Source organism: Nicotiana tomentosiformis, chromosome 4 (genome assembly GCF_000390325.3).
Source record: "Nicotiana tomentosiformis chromosome 4, ASM39032v3, whole genome shotgun sequence".
In the NCBI taxonomy this organism is placed as follows: Eukaryota; Viridiplantae; Streptophyta; class Magnoliopsida; order Solanales; family Solanaceae; genus Nicotiana; species Nicotiana tomentosiformis.
The window spans coordinates 121,814,205-121,829,826 of record NC_090815.1 but is presented as its reverse complement, the minus strand read 5'-3'; the positions used below and the strand labels follow the sequence as shown (position 1 = coordinate 121,829,826).

General features: G+C 34.1%; 1 protein-coding gene across 1 annotated transcript; it reads left to right on the top strand.

The window, feature by feature from the left end:
- Positions 1–4,334: 4,334 nt before the first annotated feature.
- On the top strand, positions 4,335–10,023 carry LOC104112089 (probable protein phosphatase 2C 12). Its single transcript, XM_009621923.4, has 10 exons — positions 4,335–4,596; positions 4,879–5,203; positions 6,445–6,616; positions 6,949–7,102; positions 7,189–7,252; positions 7,531–7,638; positions 8,553–8,678; positions 8,758–8,990; positions 9,107–9,309; positions 9,396–10,023. The coding sequence occupies exons 2-10, from the start codon at positions 5,006–5,008 to the stop codon at positions 9,416–9,418; spliced, it is 1,281 nt and encodes a 426-aa protein (XP_009620218.1). The 5' UTR covers positions 4,335–4,596; positions 4,879–5,005; the 3' UTR covers positions 9,419–10,023.
- Positions 10,024–15,622: the final 5,599 nt, after the last annotated feature.

Below are 15,622 nucleotides of genomic sequence, written 5' to 3'. Positions count from 1 at the left end.
GTCCAAACTTTTGTAGCCTTTAGAAGCATTGTCATGATTCAATATTGATGATCCAATGATGTTAGATGTATTTTAAAACTTTTAGTTGATTTAGTTGATGGTCAATGGATCTACGTATACTTGCCTAAATCTTTTCTTGTTCAAATTGCGTGTTTTCTCAATCATACTCAACTTTAAAATTTTTGCCATGTCAGTAGTCAAGTCATCAAATCTGTGTCCATTTATGATGCACCATAAGTAGAGCCGTCAATATGGGCTTGATTTATTGGGCCGGCCTAGTTCAGCTCGTAATTTAGCAGGGTTGGGCTAGATTTTTTGAAACCCATTTAAAAACGAGGCTTTTAAGCCCGGCCCGAATAAGCATGTGGCTTGTTAGGCTTAATTGAGGCTGGGGTGAGCCGGCTCGTGGGCCTAATAAAAATATTTATTTAAAATATATAAAATGTATACTGCCTCTAGCGATGGAAAGTCAGAATTGGATCTTTAGTTAGAGGAATCAAAGCTTGATCTTGAGAAGTTTCAAGAGATGTATTGGAAGGACCATTCTAGAAAATATCCCGATCTTTTAGTGATGGCACGTGATGTACTTAGTATTCCTATTACCACTGTAGTGTCGGAATCAACATTTAGCATTAGTGTGCTTGTTCCGACAAAGTACAGAAGTTGCATCCATCATGAAAATGTCCAAATACTTGTTACTACTTGAAACTGGTTGCACGACTTTTCCCAAACTCAAACTTGTAATATTTTTTTATGTGAATTTGAATATTATTAGTTTTAAAATGTTATTATTTTAAGATTTAACTAATTAATATTGCGTATGAATTGTAGATGTAGATGAAAGTGAAGATGTTAAGACAACCTTATCACAAGCGGATTCAAATGTGTTTGAAGAAGATGTGTTGGATACCCCATAAGCGTCATGGACGTTCTCTTGAATAGTTTGTTTTGAGTTTTGACTTTTAGTGAATGAAATATAGTCTTGTCTTTTACTTTTTTAGTGTTTATTGTGATATATTGGAACAGTATAAAAAGTTATTAAGATTCACAAAAATTTTCCAATAAGATATTTTTTAACTTTTAAATATTTATCTTTTTTTAGGTTAGAACTTAAAGAAAAAATATAAAATTATATTTTAAAAGATGATGGGCCGGCTCATGGGAGCCCAAGGAACACATAGGGCTGGGGTGGATTGACTATTATAAGGTCCATCAAAATGATGGGCTAGCCCAACCCAACTCGTTATTTACTAAAGCCTACATGGGCTGGATTGGACTAGACTAACCCGGCCCGGCCCGACCCATATTGACAGCTCTAACCATAAGTCATACTAATATCTTTAAGCGATAAGCGCAAGTTATTAGCATAAAAATTTAATGAAACGTAGGGAGTCTAATTCGATAGCCGATGGTTTAATCCAATTTAGTCTTTATTTCAGAGTCTCGTTTTGTGATATGCGCTTGCTTTTTAACATTTCTTTGCGTGTTACTAAGATATTATTAGAGTTTCATTCTCTCACTTGATTTCTAGCTAATTCTTTTCTTCTTTTTTTGCTTTATTTTTCTTTTATATTTAGAGAGAGAGTTTAACGAATTATTGGGATTTCTCAACTCAATTCGGATTATCAAATCCCATAAAATAAAAATAAAAAAAACAGTTGAAGGAAACACATGGTAGGTGCGCGTAGAAGAGGGAAATATCAAAAAGTGCAACATGTGATTGACGCCGTGGATTTCGGGGGCCATTTGGAGGTCAAAGCATTTGGTTGAAACACAGACAGCAGAGAAAAAAATGTTACCCCCACATTAAATCATAATCCCATATTTCTCCACAATATCTTATTTTTCCTTTTATTTTCAAAGCTAGACTGTAGTAACAATTTTATGTAAAATGAAAGTCTATTTTACAACCAAGATGATAATAAATTGCTTAAAAAGAATAATTTTAATCTAAGATAAAAACAACTATATTCTCCATTTAATTGGGATGCATGTCTTTTAATTAGATTAATTAGGCCTCTATTATCATCAACGTCTCGACAATTAACAAATAATAATGTCTCTTAAGTCTTAATCTCGTTTTATATAATATTATCACCACTTAAAAGTCAAATAATTTAACTACGGTTCTTTATATATCACAATGTTTGTGATTTATAGTAATTATTTATGATCCCTTTTGAAAATTATTTTTAAATTTTTAAATTTTTAAATAATATCTAGATTTAAATAGAGATTAAATAATTTGATGTTTGTATTTTGACTCCATCCTTTCTGAACATACATAGAGGGAATATTTCCGGAGAAAACATACTCAAGTTGAACTTTAACAAATCAATAAATATTAGACAAATATCTTGTATATAAATTTTGCTATTCATAAAGTAGTACGTATTATCAAATTAATCTTTAAAATTAAATTTGTCAATTTAGTCTAAACACTAAGTGCGCAAAAATATTTTTTTTTTCACCCGCAAAAAAAAGTTTTTCGAGTAGTGTAATTATTAGTGTGAGCCGCTTCAAATTTAACTCTACGTGCCAATCAGTTACTCATTGGCCGACTCAACTTTCAAGTGATAAGTCGGCTTTTCCTATTTAATAAAATGGATCACAAAAAGTGCTCCATTCTCTTTCTTTTCTTTTCTTTTTTTAATTTTATTTGTTACAACTCACATGTAAAAGAGGGCCTATTCAGAGTAAGTGCATAACAGAAGTTGTTGACAAGAAAGTCAGTCCAAAGTTTTAATATGCAATTCCCTTCCAATTTTTTCTCGGCTTCTTTTAAATATATGTTACATAATATTGCTTACCATTAGAGCAACGACAAATTAAAGTTATTTTCCTACAATTTATATGTCACGAGTGTCAGTCGTGAAATCCGTCGTGAAATCGGCCATTGATACTTGCATCAGGATAAGCCTACATCACACCTCTTAGGGTGCGGTCCTTCCCCAAACCCTGCATAAATATAAAATGCTTCATGCATCAAACTACCCTTTATGTAATATAGCTTAGAATATAAACTGTAATTTCATTAAGCTTTCTGTTTGACCCAAAATTTAGATCCAGGTTTAAACAATTAGATTTTCTAATAGAATGAAATTAATCTTAGCCAATATTAATATCCAAAAGATTAATCAACCGATTTTATAGCAAGATGTTACGAGTACTATTTGAGTAGCAGTAAATGGTGACAATAAAGTAATATTCGATATCGAAGAATAAAATGGTAGCATTAAATAGCAATAAATAACAATGAATGATATTTATATAAATAAATGCATAGGAGTCACCCGAAAAGGGTGAGCTTCTTTGATATCCCCTCTCGCAACGATAGATGATGACAAGCCTTACAATTTTCACATCCTCCTTGGATCGTGGGAGAAACGATAGACAAAGATCTCAAGAAAAGGTATATTTTGTATGTCAATGATAAAACAAGAATTTTCAGAGAATGTCAATGTGTAGTTTTTTACAACGAGTGTCCAATTCTTCATATAGCTACATATCTTTCTATTTATAAGGGCATATGAGCCATAGAAACCCTAATAGTATCATATCGGAGGAATATTCACTGAAATATTTTCTTTAAAGTCTTATTTCTAAAACTAGTCGTTACTACTCTGCTAAAGAGAGTACTCGTCCTCGTTCTCGACCTCTATTGAGTCTTCGACCTCGCCTTCATCCTTTGTTGACGACAAATTGCTGATACGTGCCGGCCTTCGAAAACTTTCTTAATTAATATTGATTAAGCTCACACATAATTATGACAATTTAGCCCAAACACTTTCGTGGAGCACAAACTTTAGTCTTTTAGACTTTTATAAGAAGGTAGAATATTTATGAGAAGAAACATGAATGGTACGATAATCATGCAGTTTTTCATATTATTATTCGAAAAAAGTTGGTTGTTTGGCAATTGTATGTAAACCTTTTTACAAAATATTTTAAAGGTATTTTTTCTATGAAAAATACTGTAGAAGAAAGTACTTTGAACCAGTTGCAATAAAAACTTTTTATTGAATAATTACAAGTAGTAACTTACCTTTTTCTTTTTCTGAAAACGTTCAGAAATTGTTTTCGGTTATCCTAACAGAAATGGTATTCTTTTCCCAAAAGGGAAAAAGAAAAGAAGAAAACGCGCCAAGGAGCGCAAGCTAGCAGGATAGAGTAAGAAATGTGCAGGATAAGGTAAATAACAGCTCATATATTCCAGCTTTTATTTTAGTTTTAATTTAGTTTTAATTTAGTTAACGCCGAATCAAACAAACAGTGCGTTTCTCGGACATTGTCAGCACACATGTTATTACATTACATCTAACATTATGTTATGCAACAAATTAAACCACCATTTCTGCAAATCTATACAACACCTCCTCTTTCTTCTTCTATCTTTTTTCAGAAACCAAAATACCCAGAAAAAAGAAACAAACTACACATAGCAACAAGAAAAAAAGAGAAACAAAAATTAAGGCCAAAAACTCCATTTTATGCGCCTTTAAACATTGACAACTCTTTTCTCTGTCCCCAAGGAAAAAAACAGAAGAAAAAAACAGTATTGTATACGCACCACTATGGAACTTTTATCTTCACACCGTGCGTTTTTCTTTTTACGTTTTTGTAATTGCATTTTTTTCTCGCATTTTCTAATTTTATGTTCTTTTACATTTTCCCTGATAAAAATACATGAGTTTGGAATCTGGGGTTTTTTATTCTTGATTTTTAATGTTCATTATGAGGAGATCTTTGATTATATTAAAATAGTGAGATTAGTTTCATTCCTTCATTCCTTGTGATCGTGTATTTGATTAGATATTTAGGCTAGATTTTGTGATTTAAGATGTATTGATGTGGATGTTTAATCTTTTGTGCGTATAGGTCATCGTTGGATTTGCGTTGACCAAATACATTGACAGTCAATGAAGGAGTAATTTTGGGAAGTTACATTTGTTTTGATTGGAAAAAACGATATAGTCTTTATCTGATTTGAGAGAGGGACCTAATAATGTTGTCTAAGGGTGAACATCAAACGGTCCCATTGTCTGTGTTGTTAAAGCGTGAATTGGCTAATGAGAAGATTGAAAGACCTGAGATTTCTCATGGTCAAGCTAGTCAGAGCAAAAAAGGCGAAGACTTTACGTTTGTTAAGACCGAATGTCAGCGAGTTTTGGGTGATGGAGTTGCCACTTATTCTGTATTTGGAGTAAGTTTCTTATGCTTCTTGAGGAAAATGTCCCATTTATATGCTAATGCTGTAGATTCCTTGTTATATATGTCTTTGTGTTAATATTTGTTATTGTTGGATTATCAGATAGATTTCTTGTTGAATCCAGTCAGTGCTTTATTTTGTGTATATGGTTGAGAAAAACAATTGCTTGTTGGTACTGAGGGAGGATAGTCTTTTAAAGGTGCTGCTTTTGCTTCTTTGACTTTGTTGTCTAAGATGGATTGTGCATAATGCAAGTAGTCAGCTCAAGAAGGAGAACTCTTTGTTTGTTCCTATTATCATTGTACAGCATCTAGGAAGTAGAGGCGTATATTGAGGTTGATTCGCTTTTAAAAGTTTGATGGCCACCATTTAGTTATGCTATATAACAATCCATGGAGATAAAGAAAGTTGTATTCATTAAACAAGTAGAACTTAAGGCATGGGATGTTGCCTCATTAGCTCTTGTGTTGGTTGTATGTAAGGAGAGAATAGGAGATCGCTTGAAGGATAGAAAATGCTTTTTAAATCTAAGGAATAGTCTTTTTATCTTTAGTTTCCTTTTGGTGCACCATGAAGTCCCTGCTTGTATAGATGATTGAGTGTCTCTTGTAGATTCTCTACTTTTCGGTATTCGGCTTGTATGCCAAAAAATTACCCCATCAATTAATAAATAAGTTTCCTTATCAAAAAATAAAGTGAACTTAACTTATTGTTCAGATAAGCATTCGCGGAAACTGGCTAATGCGACATGTGGCTGTGATGCAACTTTGATACCGACTAGCCTGCTGTTTGTTATCTAGGATTCGGTGCCTTGTGAATTTGGTTGGTTTCTTGAAATATTCTAATGATATCTCTAGTTGTACAACTCTGTGTCGTAAGTTATGTTTTTGACTTGTAAATCTTATAAGATAGTTTCCATCTCTGCTTTTATAAGTTGGTGGTCTTTTTCCTTTTTCTTATTTTCTATTTATGGGCCTTATCTTTATAATGGCTTTTGTCACCGTGATTTACTTTTATTTTTCCCCAACTTCCTGACATATCAGGAGAGATGCATTTCAGTTCTTCTCAATTTTAATGCGTGTTTCAAGTATGGAATTTCTGCGTTAACTTCTAGCGAAAATCTTTGCTGTTGACCTTGAAATTCTTTTTAAGATGTTAAATTTCAATTATTTGCACTCCCTTTTCCTTTCTTAAATAATGTCCGTCTTATAATTTGTAATCTCCCACCTTTGCAGTTATTTGATGGGCACAATGGGTCAGCAGCCGCTATATATGCTAAAGAAAATCTCTTGCAGAATGTGTTGAGTGCTATTCCTCCAGATCTTAGCAGAGATGAATGGGTTGCAGCACTTCCTAGAGCTTTGGTTGCAGGATTTGTCAAAACAGATAAAGATTTCCAAGAAAGAGGTATGAGTAATTTCTTTATTCATTTCTGGAAACATGATATTGCAATTTGGTATGCATAAAAAGGGTTTAGTTTTGTGTTGGTATTATGCCTGCTTGATCAAACATAGCACAAAGCTTGCGATGTTCCACATGTTGATGCAAGACTTGTTATTACTTTGAGGCTTTTGAATTCTAGCCTTCATATTTGCTTCGGATGATATTCTACATGTTTTCTTCAGCTCTTGCTATATGCTTTTTTCTTTCTGGATTTTGGCTTCTATTGTTACTATCTCCAATTACCTTATTTCCAATATTGTCGAAACGATCTAATTGCCTCCTACTATACTATGCAGCAAAAACCTCAGGGACAACAGTCACGTTTGTCATAATTGAAGGATGGGTTGTAACAGTTGCATCAGTTGGCGATTCTCGGTGCATACTAGAATCAGCTGAAGGAGGAATTTATTATCTATCAGCCGATCATAGGCTTGACTGCAATGAAGAGGAGTAAGATTAATGCCTTTCACCAATTGATTAATATACTTTCACCTCTTGCATTAAGGTATTGATTATATATGTTTTTAATTGAATAGGAGGGAACGTATAACAGCCTGTGGTGGAGAAGTTGGCCGGCTTAATGCTGGTGGTGGTACAGAGGTATGTTGGTTGTCATGTTTACATATGGTCTCTGGTTTTAAAACATCACGACAACAACCCCCCCGGGCCCCACTTGAACATACAAAAAATACCTCTTCCCCCTTGTCTCCTTGAAGTTAGCAGCTATAGGCCACGACTCATTTACTATGTATTGGCATGTCCTATTTTATGGTTCACTTTTTAATTTTCATTTTCTCAGACTTTCTTCTCCCGGAAGAAGTTTTGGGAAGTGGGTTAGCTTTGTGCTTTGTCTTACCAGTGATTGAAATTCATTTCAGATTGGTCCTTTGAGATGTTGGCCTGGTGGGCTCTGCCTCTCGAGATCCATTGGAGATATGGATGTTGGCGAATATATAGTTCCTGTACCCTATGTGAAGCAAGTGAAGGTTGGTCTATGATGTTTTCTGCTCTGTTTTTTATGTGCTTATCCCATTGCTCTTCATTTCCTTTGTGTATCTGCAACAATAGATTTGCAGCTTGAGTTCACCTGGAAAGACTCTACTTCTTGGCACAATAAATAAATAAACAGCTCTACCTCTTGCCCACTATTCTATATTTTGTCAAATTTGGGGTATGAATAGTACAGTTTGATTTTAGGCTCTATACTAAAGCTTTTAAGATTTCTTGGTTGAAATGTCAGTAAACCCTGTGTTTGACAGTGAGGGTGGACTCTAGTCAAAATTTCTTTCTTTGGTTTTCCTGGAAACGATTTTCCACGGCCTGGTGGTTTTGCATTTTTTTTTGGCTTTGGATGCTTGTTTGATGATACACAATGACTATAAGCCTTTAATCCAGTCTTGATTGGTGCAATTATTGGGGGAGAAAGTGTACTGTTTCCTGATTTTAGTTTGTCCCGAATCGTTTTTGTATCTTTGCATTTAAGTGCAAAGGCATAGTATATTACCATCATTAGCTTGACATCAATGATACCATCCCTTTTCAAGAACTCAATGTATGTGTGTGTGTGGTGGAGGGAGAGATAGAGTTGATAGTACTTGGAGTTGCTGGATGTTACTCAGCATATAGAAGTTTAAGTCAATATAGCGAGCTATGTAATATTTAATAGAAATCATAGTAGTTCCTGGCTTCCCTCAGCCTAGAAACATCGGAACACTAGATTTTATTCTTTTCATTTTCTGAAGAAGGGATTTTATTCTTCATTTGTATGTTCCCGTTAGAATAACAACTTCTAGATTGGCCTGAACGTTTTGGTCTTCTAGTTGCACAAGCACTTTTTTTTCTTTCCTAATTGGAAGTCATATCTCATATCTGTTCTAAACAATAAGCATTATGTCAACAGCTATCAGCAGCAGGTGGAAGGCTTGTAATAGCAAGTGATGGTGTCTGGGATGCTTTATCTGCAGAAATGGCTGTTGAATGCTGTCACGGAATGCCTGCGGATGCTTCCGCCTCCCAAATTGTAAAAGTATGATTATGTACTTGATATGTGATGTCTTTACTTGGATTTGCTTCTATCTAGTCTTAACTCTTACTCCAATATGCAGGAAGCTGTACAGCCAAAAGGGATTCGAGATGATACGACCTGTATTGTGGTCGATGTACATCCCCCAGAAAAACCAATTCCTCCACCGCCACCCAAAAAGTCAGGAAAAGGAGTATTCAAGTCTATGTTTCGCAAAAGAACTTCGGCGTCGTCTTCTGATATTCAGAAAGATTTTTGTGAACCGGATGTAGTGGAAGAACTATTTGAGGAAGGATCTGCATCTCTTTCAGACAGGTTTGTCACATGCTAAGTGTTTCTTTGCATCTGATGCGCAAATTGGAACTCCCATTTCAGATATAGCGGTGGGCTCAGATCTAGTGTTTATATTTGCTTTCTTCCCACGATTGCAGGTTAGACGCGAAATATCCAGTGTGCAACATGTTTAAGTTATTCATATGTGCCATCTGTCAAGTGGAGATAAAGCCAGGTCAAGGTGTTTCAATACATGCTGGCTCCTCGAAGACAAGATATTCGCGGCCATGGGATGGCCCTTTCCTATGCTCAAGCTGCCAAGAGAAGAAAGACGCCATGGAAGGAAAGAGACCTTTTGGAGGTCAGATGCCTCACTTTCTGTAGACAAGCTGAACTCGTTTGCCTTGAAATAAACATATTTGATCATCCTTACTTTACTATTCACAGATGCAAGATATAATAGTGAGTGACGAGTTAAGCAGAGGTGCAATACTAACGACTGCTTCATAGACGATTACAATTGGGAGGTATGGCATCGTTGTCCCAATGGTTCTTTCTGTTTCAGTAAACAAAGAATGTGAACTGGATTCTTTGACTGGTGGGATACATGCATTAATATTTCTAGTTTGCCTCCTCTACCTCAGAAGATGGAGCTCTGAAATTCATAGTACATAGTCCACTTTCTGAGAATGATTAAAATTTGGAATATATGCCTATAATCAGAGGTAAATTCTCTGATTTTAATCAAATGTATACTCGTATCTTCCTTAGTAGCGAATCGTAGTGAGGGAAAGCCATTTTTCGTTGTAACATCAGTAGTTAGTAAGTTTGATTATAGGATCCTTAAGAGTTTTGTTTTTCTTTTTCCAATTTTTTCTCCTTGTTCTCCCTACAATGAGAAACTTGCTGATCACCCTCTTATTAAATTAATTCTTGTATTATACATTAATTAGTCGCAAGAAGCGTAAGCACTGGATTCTGGCACTTATTTCATATGTATTCTCTCTATATTTCTGTCTGATTGATTTATCCTATAATGTTGAAAGTATCAATGTACAGTCTTCTTTTTGTCTCACTGTCTGATTGGATTCTGGCAAATCTTTGATTTCTTTGGCTAACTATTTTTTAAAGCTAGCTTAGGCTCTGAGAATTGACACAAAATCTAGGTACATAAATGTAAATTCTGGACTTGCAATGATGTGACAATGTACCAAATAGTTGGACTGCTCGAAAACAACATAATCATTGATATTCTTGGTCTGGAATTGCTCTTTCCTTTGTCAAATCACATTCTTTCATCTGAAAAAAATCAGAAAAATTATTCTTTTTTTTTTTTTTTTTTTTGTGAGCCTCATGAGAGAAGCATTAACATTGCAATTGTGTACCTCTCCTGTCATTTAGAAAGATATAATAACTGTATAAAACTACCAATTAAAACATAAGTTATGTGCGACTCACCACTACTAAAAAAATAATTAAGTTATAAAAGTGTATGTTTTTTAATATCTTAAATTTTTAGATGAGGTCACATTATGATGTCGTCTGCACTCTACATGTCTAGCCACTAGCGTGCAGAGGAAGGAGATGTTAAGTGTCCGACATTCGTTGATAATAAATTATTGTCTCGTTATATGATCTTGAGCTAATATTACATTATGAGCTAATTTTTGAATTGCATTAGAAGCAAGGTAGCAAGTCGTCTTAGCTCAGCGGTAGAGCACACTACTTTTAACTACGTGGTCGCGACAATGTTGTGATTTCGCTTTTCTGAGCGGAAGGTTTATCGAAAACAACCTTTCTACCTTCACAAGGTAAGAGTAAGACTGCGTACACACTATCCTTCCTAGACCTCACGTATGGGTTTACACCGAATCTGTTATTGTGGTTGTTGTTAGACTCTAAGGTCCATTTGGGTACAAGAAAGAGGACAGAGAGAAACAAACATTGTATAGAACAAAGACTTTACAGTCAAAGAACAAAGATCTTTTGGTGCAAAAAACTCTTTTTTCTGCTTTGCCCACTATAGCCACTTGAAACCTATGTGCCTTTTTCTTCTATCTCTCTCAAAAGACAGTAGGAATTGTAGGATGGCAAGACAAGAAACAAGCAAACATCTCTTATCTTTAGCTTAAGATATAAAAAAAATTGAGTGGTGTTTAATTTAGTGGAGAAGACGAGTCTGTCCACTCAAAATAATGGCTCTATGATTGAGATGTTGACCTTAACTAAGCAGCCAAAATTCTTCTTCTGTGGCATAACATGGTCTGTAAAATGGACCCCTTAGTACACGTGTGTGTGGGTCATACTACCCCCCCCCCCCGAAACCCTTTACCTAACTATTAACTCTGTACTGTACTACTTTTCTATGTTCTTTTTGGTCTTCAATGCACTTGCTTTTTTTTACTTTCTTTTCTTTAAACACTTCGTACTATACCATGTTCCATATCTCTTTCATATAAAGCATTTACCCTGTTTAGACAGAATGTTTGAGGTGTATATCAATCGTACTAGGTTTGATCCTAGATAAAATTATCTGGGCGTTAAATCATGTCGGACAGTCAAAAGTGTTATATGATCTGATTAATTCCTTGGTCTTAGGTAAAATATGTTGGACACAATATAGATAGATACGAGGAGCGGTGATAGAATGCAGAATGCGGGTTCGGCCGAACCTAGTATCTTTAGTTCAAGTCTTGTATTTGTCTTAAGAAATTCATTGAATATGTATAAAATATTAACTTACAACCTAGTAATTTAAATGGACTAGAATTCTGAACCCATAAACTTCAAATCATGATATCGCCTCTGTATATACATATGTTGTTGCACTCACGAGTGTGGCCTATCAGTTAATGAAGTAAGTAAAAATTATTTGAGATAGGGATTCAACTTCCAGTACAAACAAAAAATACTAAGTGATTTCTCATTAGCCTTAGTCTTGATGGGTAAACTTACCCGATACATGTACTAATAGAAAATAGCGAGATCGAGGTGCACAAGTTGATCTCGGAAAAAAAAAATATAGATACATATGGGGCATGTATGATGAGGCATAACATGCAAGCCTTACGTGCATTAACTAGATGAGATTTGTTTAAGTTGTCTAGATAGATTGAACCTTTTGAAGTGGTGCAATCCATCCAATTTAGTACGTACCATCAATTGGCAACACATTTTGCTTCTTACGTTTTTTTTGTTTGTTAGGCAAATTTCAACTGACGGTGAATCAAGAAGCCAAGAGAAGAGTCCTAAAGTCACAAATTAAATTTAATGTCATTCTAGTTGTCTTTGAAAACAGATCATGACATTTTGGGTGGGGACATTTTAAACGAATGAATCATTTGCATTTATATTGATTGGCATTACTGAGACAAAATATCCACTCGTATCTTTTTTGTATGTATAGACTAGTACTAGTACTCTACTAAGGACTCATTATTTATTGTTACCTAACTCGTGTATCATAAGATTGAATCCTTTCACGGGTTGTTATCAATATTTTTCTCGGTCAACATTAATCTTGTAAACAATAGGATAACAAATAGAAAGAAAACGTAACAGTGTTGTGAAATACGTATTAGAACTTAGTAGTAGTATCTTCACTCAATTCTTTTATAGAATTGAAAAGGTCCAAATATGCATTGAATTGACTGGATTTGTCCGTCGTCGTTAATACTTTGGTACAAATATGCTTCTGTCATTTAATACTTGCTCCAACTATATATATGCCTTTATTTTAATCAGCCCCATATAAAGGGCATATTTGATCTCACGCACATACTTTGACGACATATTTGGCCCATTAAAGTCTTTAAGCTTGGACGATCGAGGCATGTTTGTGCCAAAGTATCAACAACGGATAAATTCGCTCAATTTTGCGTAGTACAAGGGCATATTTGGACCTTTTTCGTTTATAGAATGATACTTGGACTTTAACTATCTATGTAAGTTTGCCATTCTTGTTAAATGTTATAAAGCGACTATAGTGTATTGTAAATCGCTAATTTGAGAAAATAGAGGCAAATGCTTGTTTTAGCTAAAAATAGATCATAAAAGAGTGACACTCTCTATTCTGTCAATTCAGTTGATTAGTGTTCCATCTTTCTCACCTTATGTGACGCCATTTTGTTAAACAAACTAAAAATGTTGACTTGACTTGCACAGTATATTAATATGAGTAGTAATGGTAGACTGTATCACTATTTGGGTTTGAATTTTTGAAACTTGCGAAAGTTGTGTGTAATAATAATATGGTGTCAATTTTTCCAAAAGTCTAAAAATTTGTAAAAGATAAAAAAGAACTGCCATATAAGTTGGAACAAGAAAATTGTACATTTAATCACGCAGCAACATGCTCACGAGAATTACTTTAGGTTTGTCTGCAAATTAACTTCCATATTGTACAAGATATTAAATCAGCCGGGCACAAAGTATCTTGTGTTCAAGTAGAGTTCGGAAAAGGGTCGCATCTCGAAAAACGTAATATAGATAATTTATTCTAATACAAATATTAATGATTAATTTTACAGTTTGAATCTACAAACGGTAGGTTACACAAAAATAATAAAAAATATTAACATGCATTAAAATAAAGTAACCTAACTGATGCTAGTGACACGAGAGAAGATTTGGTACCTAGTCTAAAAGGGGGTATTATATTAAAATAGCTTATTCCAAAGCCATTTGCGAGCAGAAAGAGGACATGCAGACACTAAAGTTGCAAAATCTAAGTGGAAGATGCAAATCATCTGTTTGATCAAATCAAAGATTCTTCTTGAGAAAGGTGCACACCATTTTTACCAAGTACGCTTTTAGCATAATTCCTCGGGTAGCTAGCTATACGTGAGAATCAGTATTTTAAAAGACGTGGGCGTAAGACGGGGCATTTTATATATGCCTCAGCGGGATGTAAGCCCCGAGGCACGGAGCGTAAGTACTCTAAAGTATTTAATTTTTAATATTTTATAAAATAATATAATAACAGTTAATATTTATAAACAGGTAAAATTGCATAAAAATTAAAGAAAACTATATATATGTGTGCTTCATCCCCACACAAAACTAATCAAAACAATCTATTATACATTACTTACAAGCACAAGTAATTTGAGTCTAAAAGAATAAAGTTTTCTATATGGAGAAACAAAAAGGATGATTAACCTTCAATTTGAACTTTGAATTTGTTGTTATGAAGAAAAATGTAGTTCTCTTTCTATTTGTAAAAAAAAATTAAATATTCGTTACTTTTGAGAGATATTAACAGACTAATGGACAAGATAAAAAATTGGAAAAACCATGAATTAGGGCTTAAATCAATAAAAAAAAGTCTTTACTTTTAAATTTAATACTTTTGAGTTCTTTTTTAAACCTTTTGAGTAATTACCAAACTAACTTTTGAGAATTTGGGTATTATATGAAGGACTAATTCAACAATTTTTGTTTTAATTTGAAAAAGTCTCTCAGGCTTACTCCTTACTAAAAAAATGTGCCCCGAACGCCCGAGCATACGCCCCAAATTGCGAGGCGTACGCCTCTTGAAACTTTCGCCCCACACCAGCGCCCCGGGGCGTTTTTGGTACGCCTCACCCCGGGGCTCGCCCCAGAAACGCCTTTTAAAAAGAGGTGAGAATCAATTGATTTTTACAAAAGTATAACAATAATAACAACAACAAACTCATTATAATCTCATAAATAGGGTTAGAAAAAAGTGGTTTATACGCAAATCTTGTTACTATATTCAGAGGCGTATCTAGGTCTTAGACTATGGGTTCACGTGAACTCATACTCCTCTTCCTAAACCACGTATAATAATATTATATTTCTTCAAATTTACTTAAATATATGTGTGTGTACCCATTCTCAAGGACTCCTATGGTGCAATAATTATTGGGTGCACCTGTACAAGTGAAATTGACTGTTCAAAATAAAACTGCAATCACAAATAACTATAAAGAAAAAAAAAGATTTTATTGATAAACATTGTATGTTACAACTTTGTTTATCCCTTGATTCTTCCCTCCGATTTGTTATCTGTAATTCGAGGACATTAACGGCGTATTTCTCGAACGTGGGATGATATGCATCTCCTTCATGTATCTGATGATCAAGAAGCATATAACAACACTCCATTTGGATCTTGAATGTTGCTAGAACTTTGAGCAAGACATATTTGACATGTTTTTGATCTCTAATGAATATTCCATGATTTTTTATGTAATTTCAAGATCGTATATTTGATCTCTTTGTGCATTATGGGATTGCTGAGATCATCTTTGAAGGACATATGTAGCCTTATTTATAAGCATGAATTAGGGTTTGGGTGGAGTAGCCACCAAGTAACCCTAATAGACTCTTAATATTTCAAGAGTCATCTTGAATTTAGGATTTGGCTTGATCCGTTAAAATTTCGATGTCTATAGTAGTGTGTGTGTGTGTGTGTGTGTATATATATATGTGTGTGTGTGTGTGTATGTGTGTGTGTATGTGTGTATATATATATATATATATATATATATATATATATATATATATATATATATATATATATATATATATATATATATATATATATATATATGTGTGTGTGTGTGTGTGTGTGAGAAAATAAGTAAAATTTTAAAAAAGAATATAATTTTAAACCTACAATTTCAAAAATGTAGTGGGTTCGGGGTAAG

Coding starts and splice junctions, on each gene's coding strand:
- LOC104112089 (XM_009621923.4), top strand. CDS start 5,006: ATGTTGTCTAAGGGTGAACATCAAACGGTCCCATTGTCTGTGTTGTTA. Junction 7,253..7,530: donor ATGCTGGTGGTGGTACAGAG/GTATGTTGGTTG, acceptor AATTCATTTCAG/ATTGGTCCTTTGAGATGTTG. Junction 8,991..9,106: donor TCTGCATCTCTTTCAGACAG/GTTTGTCACATG, acceptor CCACGATTGCAG/GTTAGACGCGAAATATCCAG.